Source organism: Zingiber officinale, chromosome 1A (genome assembly GCF_018446385.1).
Source record: "Zingiber officinale cultivar Zhangliang chromosome 1A, Zo_v1.1, whole genome shotgun sequence".
Classification (NCBI taxonomy): Eukaryota; Viridiplantae; Streptophyta; class Magnoliopsida; order Zingiberales; family Zingiberaceae; genus Zingiber; species Zingiber officinale.
Genome location: NC_055987.1, coordinates 112715198 through 112723124, shown reverse-complemented (window position 1 = coordinate 112723124; position 7927 = coordinate 112715198). Strand labels below are relative to the sequence as shown.

Genomic DNA, 7927 nt, shown 5'->3' with positions numbered 1-7927 from the left:
GATCGGCTAGACCACTCGGCTGAGACATGTAACCTCGCTAGCCCAAAGTGTTGGCCACTCCTTGACTTTGAAGGTCGCATCAACCAAATTCAAGGATCGGGGCCCCATTATTCATCATATCTGACTACATGTGAAATAGAAGATGTTTACCTCCAAAAGGATATTACGACCAGAGTGTAAATCCATTGTTTACCGGATATTAAAAATGTATTCTATCTAATGATTTTTGGGACATGGAACATTGTTGATATTGTAATTTTATAGATCAATAAATAGATAAAGGAATTAATTTTATAGATTTGATATTTTTTGCAAATTTGTTGCAGCAAAGCAAAGATCAACTGGACTTACAGAGAAGGAACCCTGAATCACAAATATTCAATTTATAATTAATTTTCAATTTTCTTGCGCACTCTTATTTTTTCAATAATTAAAAACCTTGCAACCGAATCAAATCCCTAGCTAGTAGTTGACCATGGAAGTATAAGTGCTCCCCGGCGTCCAACCGACGGGAATGACGTTTTGGGCGACAAGAATCTTCTTCGACTCCCCAGACGTCAGCCGGAAAGAGAACGGTGGCTGTAACGCCCGCCCGGCATTCAACTTCCACTGCGCTCCCCAAGACGGCTGCATCGCCGTCCACGCCCCCGATGATCCCTCCATCAGCTCCACCGCCGCGAGTTCACCATCCCCGTTCACATTCTCGATGACGACGGCGAGGTAGTCGACGTTCGACCCGGCATCCACCCTAAAGGCCACGTTGAAGCCCTGGTAATTGCACGGTACTCTGCATACATAACAACCAACACAAATTAATAGACGAAAGATTTAGATGATATTAGATTTATTATATATAGCTTTATCCTAAACCATAGGAGATTATATTTTTGTAACTAGGCACTACTAAAATAATAATTTCTGTCATCAATTAACCGTTAAAATAAATATCAATTGTCAAGTAGAGTCAAAATAATAATTCAATACTACTAGTTAGCGACGGAATATAAATTTAGTCGTTAGTTAATGATCGAGGCATTATTCCCTCACAACTTTATACAATGAAGTTAACACGGTTCTCCTTAAATTTCTTTTTACTATCAAAATTATTTAATTTTAATGATATTATATATAGTAAAATGATTTTCATTAAATTAATATAATCTATCCTATATATAATATTTTTGATAAATTGAAATTAAAAATAACTTATTTTAATGTTATATTAACTATATTATAATATAATATTTTTGACAAAAGAAATATGATGTTTAAAAAATTGGCCAATTTGATAAATCCACTCAAATAATTAATTTTCTATTGATTAAGAAAATATTTTAATTAATTAATTAACCTTGTGTATTCGACTGCCAGTCTTCCGGCATTCCGCAGCAGGTCAGCTTGGCCGGGTTTCGCCATGGCCCCGAAGGCGGCGCCGCTGAGGTCGAAATGGACGGGGTCAGTTACGCAAATCCCGCCAGGGCACTGGTCCGTGACCACGACCGTCACCGCCATGCCGGAGCAGGCGGCGTTGGAGTTGCACAGGACTTGGTAGCACGCGCCGCACCCTCTGCCGCCCTTGAACAGCGAAGGGCCGCCGGCCGTTATCATGGACGACAGCGGAGCTTTAACGACGCCGTCAGCGTATGCACACGCGCCGCCTGATCAGAACGATATTCCATCTCCATAAACCGTATTTCTACAATAACATAAAGTACGTACGTACAGATCGATCGATATTAAATATATAATTACCAGTGCTTCCCGGGCCGTCGGGGGCGCCGTACCAGGTGGCTCCGGCCGGAGACAACGCCGCCGCCGGGGAAGACGCGTTCAAGAGGAGGAAAGCGAGCAGTGGCAGCACCACAATCTGCTTCTTCAAAATGGCCATCGCTCTAGCCTTATCGTGTTGAAAGAGAGGAATTAACCTAATTAATCGATGATTAGGCTATAATTATATTGAAAGATGCAATTAACCTTATATATTTATAGAGTAATATAAAATTGATTTATTAGGATTTTGTGGTATTTACTTGACAAGTCATTAATGTAATCTTATGCATTAAATAATTAAGATTTCGATACAAGTTGAGTATTAATTTTAACTTGGTAGAGAAACGGCAAAATACAGCACATAACACAGAGAATTTCAATGGTATGCAAAGTTTTAAATTTGGTGTGTAATTTATCCTTATTAAAATTGACTACTCTTCGAATTATAAAAATATTATTTCTTTATATTTATCGTATCACTTGGATTGGTGTCAATGTAATGATTTGTTATTTTGGGCCATTTTAATTCATAATTACCAAAATTACAAATCATTAGATTAAGGCTAATTGGAATGATAAATAAAAAGAAATAAATATTGTTTTGGTACAAAGAGAAATATGTTCCTGATTAAAACAATATAATAGAAATTATATATCTACATTACTTTATTGTTTTAATTAGTAAAGATATATATCACAACCCAAATTAAAACTTTGCATACAATTAAAATTTAAAAGGCCAATAATAGTTTTATAAAAAGGTCCTTTTTTATTAAAATTTTCAAGGGATGCATTTTTTGTTTGATTATTTATCATAAAGTCGTTTCATCGATCCCGTCTGATTCTCTTATGAAATTATGATGCAATCATCTTCAAGTATCAGACGGGATCCTTTAGACCGTGACTCCTGGTCTACTCCTGAATCAAATATCATTCATAGATGAAATTTTATATATAGATCCCATCTGTATAACAGGTAGGGTCCATAAAATCCTATCTATGAGTGAACTGGTCCATTCTTTGAATCGCATTTTGTGATCCAGAAGATCCGTGCTCCTTCAAGTATAGACGGATCAACGTGAAGGTTCAGTCCAAAAAATCATGTTTCATTAAATCACTGTTAAAAAAACCTAGTATTTGTTACCATATGTTCAATTGTGTGACCTCGTGAAAAAGAAAAAAAATAGCTGTGCTATCTTAACGACCTTGGTATTGCATAGAGACAAATACAAATATACAGACGTTAGATATATGGTGGGATAAACTCTAAATCATTAGTTACTAAGAATCGACTATTGATCATTACGTTAAAAATATCATGCATCTACTATCTACGCTACATCTTGGTAGACACGTGATATCTTGAAATATCTTGCACTTTATGGTTGCAAGGTCTTGCATTAATTATTTTTATATTGTTATTTTTATTTTCGTTGCATATTGTAAGGTATATTATGTAATTATTATTTGTATTTTAAAATTCAAAATACTTTCAGATTTCGTTTCTTCTTTTTAATTGTATTTTTTATTTTATTAATAGAAATTTTTTTATTTAAAAATCGTAATATATAAATAAATTAATCTTTTCATATAATCATAAAATCTCATGAATTTTAAGTTACATTTTATATTATACGTCAATCTCCATTAAATTTATTAAAAATATTTTTTTGAATAAGAAAGATTTAATTGGTCAAATTAATCATTTGTATTAAAATACATAGGCTTTTTACTTATTATAGTACAATTTCAATGTTCGATAAAAAAACAGATTAGCTATGTAATTAGAGACTTAAGCTAGAGTTGTCCCAACCTCTGTTAATACATTGAGTACAAGTACCACATGATATGAGACATCGTAAAATGAGGAAGTTGTTGTCGCCAAGATTGCATCAGCAGATAACTTGACAGATCCTTTCACTAAGAGTCTTCCGACGAGAGCTTTTGATGGACATGTTGAGGGGATGAGAATCAGATATATGGCAGCATATATGGTAGCATAGTCTTTTAATATAAGTGGGAGATTGTTAGGATGTATACTAAAAGCCTAGCTTTTTGTATGAATATTTATTTTGAAATGAGAATCACGTCAAATGTCTGCATTTAGTAAAATGCAATTGCTCATTTAATTTATATTGTAGATAACATAGTGTGGTGTCACACAGAAAATCATGTTATCAGTTCCTTATAAATTATAAATAGTAGCTCATAACCAAGATAGATTGGGACAAACCATTGGAATGGTTGTAGTGTAATTTGGTACTAGTTTATCTTGATTAAAAAATTACACTAGTACACTATGTGTGTATTGAGCTGGACCATTTGAAGTTGTTCCTTTTATACTGACTGCATAAAAGAACATAACCTCTGTTATTATGGATGTGCGTACTCTTAATCCCGATATAATAATAAGCACATATACTTAGTATTTATTTCTTTAATTTATCAATGGGTGAGATTTATTCATTAAATAAATAGGACCGATAAATTGAGAAATAATATTATTTATATGGTGTATTGTTGATTATAGAAGGAAACTGTGTTCTACTTATCTAGGTTGATGATGTCCCTTGAGGAGCTCATAAGGATTGTCATGTAAACCCTGCAGGTGGACTTAGTCCGACATGACAATAAAGTTGAGTAGTACTACTCTTGGAGCTAGATATTAATTAAATGAGTTGTCAGTAACTCATTTAATTAATGGACATTCGATATCTTAAACACAGGGAGACTAATGCACTCATGATAGGAAGGAGCCCATAATGTAATATGGGATTGGTACGGTAGTTCAATAATGACTCTTTAGTAGTATGAGTTATTATTGATGAACTTGAGTTGGGTGTTCGGATCAAACACAGGAAGCTCAAGTCCATCAGGAGGCCAAAACCAATTCCTCCTCTAGGTCCATGTTGTAGCCTCTTATTAAAAGCCTTTTTATCCACCCAAAGCCCAGCTTCTTACCCAAGCTAGGGGTCGACCACATCCTTGCTTGGTGCCCAAGCAAGGGGCCGGCCAAGCCCATCTTGGTGTCCAAGATGTGGCCGGCCAAGCCTTGCTTGGTGACCAAGCAAGGGCCGACCACTAAAGAAATAAAAGAGATATTTTAATTTTTGTTAAAATCTTTCCTTTTATAACAATCTACAAAGGATTAAAAAAGAGATTTTAATTTTAAAATCTTTCCTTTTTGAAAGTCATCCACATGGTTTTAAAAGAGAGTTTTAAATTTTAAAATCTTTTTTTTTTTGCCATCTATATTGATTTAAAAAGAGAGATTTTAATTTTGATAAGACTTTCCTTTTTTGTAACCATGATTTAAAAGAGAAGTTTAATTTTAAACTTTTCTTTTGTAGCCATCACAATAAGAAATTTAAAAGAGAGAGATTTTAATTATTATTTAAATTTTCTTTTTTTGCATGTCACGAGGTACATCAAATTAATAAAGATTGGAAACTCACTAAAATTAAGACAAATGTTGTAGTAACGAGTCCCAAGTCGTATTTTTTTCCAAGGGCAACTAATAAATGTGTGAGTGTTTGAGAATTGATTCAAATGAAATTATTACATCAACAAGGTCAACCTAGCACTTCCATTTAGCTTGCAATTCAAAATTAAGAACATGGAAGATTCATTCTCATCAAACTTATATCAATTAAGAATCATTGAACTCAATCACAATAAATCCAATCAACCGAACCAAAGAGTTTGTATGTCCTTGAATTGAACCTAAGCACTAACTTATAAACACCAAAGTATCATCCAATTCACATTAACAATCAAATGCAACAATTTACTCAAAAACTCAAACAATGCAATGTTGAACAGAGTTACAATCAAAAACCCAAGTTAAGCTTCTGATATTAACTTCATCTCAATCACAAAATAAGGTTCATTTGAATTCTTGAATTGAAAACTAGAAACCTTGTTGTAATCTAAATGTCTAATTCTAAACCATAACAATATTGCAAACTAATTAAATAGCCAATCAAGATTCAATTTGCAAAAGTTCCATGAATTCAGGATTGCAAGTGAGACCATTAGAATCGGGATTTCAAAAGAAAACTCAAACAAGAATAAAGTAAGAAATGCAAACAAGAATAAAATGCAATCTATCTATCAGATCTTCAGATTTGAGCAATTTTGTGACAATTCAAAGACAAAAACAAGAAAACTAAAACCCTAGCATTCCACAATCCCAATCCGGGAACTAAAACTCCTCCAATCTGCTGTCAATAGATATGCCTTTGGAAACCTCCCCTCAAGCATCCAACAGACAATCGACTAAGCTCCCAACTATCACCAGAAGTTGCTCACAGCTGTTGGAAACCTCCCCTCAAGCTCACATCCATCTTATAATTCCACCAGCCGAAGAACAGAGCTCAAGTTCTGGAAATGGAGATCAGAAATGGATCAGAAACTCTCGGAAACCTCCCCTCAAGCTCTGGTGGATACGAATTCGCTGATCGGAAACCTCCCGAGCAGGAATGTGGCGCTGGAATAGAATCGAAATCGCGGCTGAGAAACCTCCCTCGGCTGCTCTCTGATCACCGGAAGATGGACGTCGGAATCTTAAGATCGCCGTCGTCGAAGAAATTTGATTCTCAGATCTGGAATTCGGGAATGGGAGCTGCGGCAACGATGATGAAAAGTGGCCTTTGTCGCGGAAATGCCGAGCCCAAGCTTGCACTGTAGCTTCTCAAAGCCTTTATACCCCTTTCAAATCTAATCGGACGGTCCAGATTAATTCAGGCTTGATCAATGGTGGAGATGTCTCAGATCGGAATAAAAAGCTCTAGATCTTCATCAACGGCTGAGATGTGCTTCTCATTAGGTTGGATTGACCAGATCTTCAACGGATGACCTAGATCTGCTTGATCTTCAATGGATGGTCCAAAACACTCCAAGGCTTGATCGCTTCGTTTAGCCCTAGATTTGAGCCCAAGTGTGGTCCAATCTGATCGGGTCCATGACCCTTTTGATACCTACAAAATAAGAATCAAATATTAGCACCAAATACCATGATAATAAGCCAATTTGTAATTAAGTCCAAGATAAAATAAAATTATGAAATGTAGAGTAAATATGACTTTAAGATATGAAAATATCATTAAAAACATGCATTATAAATCAAGATAATATAGCCAAAATCATGGTTATCAAGGAGCTATCGCCGTCGATCACCTTCGCCGAATCGGCGACATCAACACCAAAGTCCCGCTCGGCGTATAGAAAGGAGATCCCCCGAGCGGCAACATAACCAGTAACACAGGGCCATTCCTCGGGCATCGCATGAACGACCCCGACCATCCGCTCGGGAGGAGGAGAACAGAGGCAACGCGTCGAGGGGTGAAATCAACATCATTGCCGGAGGCCCGACCGGAGGCGACTCCAACAGGGCACGGAAAGCGCATGCGAGGCAACTCACGATCCATGCAGTCAGGAGAGGGCGAACGGGCCCAAGATCATCTTTGGGCCTAGGGACCTCGAAGGAGTCGAAGTCCCGCATGATGACGCCCTCATCATCTGAGCGGTAATAGCTAACTACACTATTCACCGCATCTTTATTGATACAGGCAGCTCGGTCAACATAATCTTCTGGAAGGCATTTGACCAATTGTAAATTGACCGAGCCGAGTTGCTTCCAATGACAACCCCCCTCTACGGGTTCACCGGTAACGAAGTTTTGCCGATCGGACAGGTCCGGCTAGCTATCTTGCTGGGGGAGGAGCCACTTAGAAGAACGCGGACCACCAACTTCATCGTGGTCGACGCTCCCTCCGCGTACAATGTTATCCTAGGGCGACCGGCTGCCAGAAGATCAAGTTCCCGGTGGAAGATCAAGTTGGGGAGGTCCGAGGAGATCAGCTGGCCGCTCGGCGATGCTATGTAGAGATGGTCTGAGCTGAGGCTAGATCCGCTTGGAAAGTGTCACGAGTCGAGGTAAACGCTATAACCGAAAAGTCACCTCTAGTTTATGAAGAAAAAGAGGAGGTACAGATCCACCCTGCCCGACCGGAGGCCACGACTTTCATAGCAGCCGACCTGGAAGCAAGTCAGAAAGTGAAGCTGATCGGATGCCTCCAGAAAAATTGCGATGTTTTCGCTTGGTCGACCCATGAGCTGCCAGGAGTCTCGCCGAGCATAGCGCAGCACGAGCTTC

General features: G+C 37.5%; 1 protein-coding gene across 1 annotated transcript; it reads right to left on the bottom strand.

Annotated features, from left to right (window-relative positions):
• Nucleotides 1–462: 462 nt before the first annotated feature.
• LOC122001708 (expansin-B15-like) lies at nucleotides 463–1888 on the bottom strand. Its single transcript, XM_042556603.1, has 3 exons — nucleotides 1753–1888; nucleotides 1352–1658; nucleotides 463–787 (listed from the first exon to the last, which is right to left on the bottom strand). Exons 1-3 carry the CDS (start codon nucleotides 1886–1888, stop codon nucleotides 463–465), a joined length of 768 nt encoding a protein of 255 aa, XP_042412537.1.
• Nucleotides 1889–7927: the final 6039 nt, after the last annotated feature.

Bases quoted from the DNA above. Each gene is read 5' to 3' on its own strand.
- LOC122001708 (XM_042556603.1), bottom strand. From the start codon at position 1,888: ATGGCCATTTTGAAGAAGCAGATTGTGGTGCTGCCACTGCTCGCTTTC. The intron at 1,659-1,752 runs GTAATTATATAT...CGTTCTGATCAG, and splicing joins CGACGGCCCGGGAAGCACTG to GCGGCGCGTGTGCATACGCT. The intron at 788-1,351 runs GTTAATTAATTA...TTATGTATGCAG, and splicing joins CTGGCAGTCGAATACACAAG to AGTACCGTGCAATTACCAGG.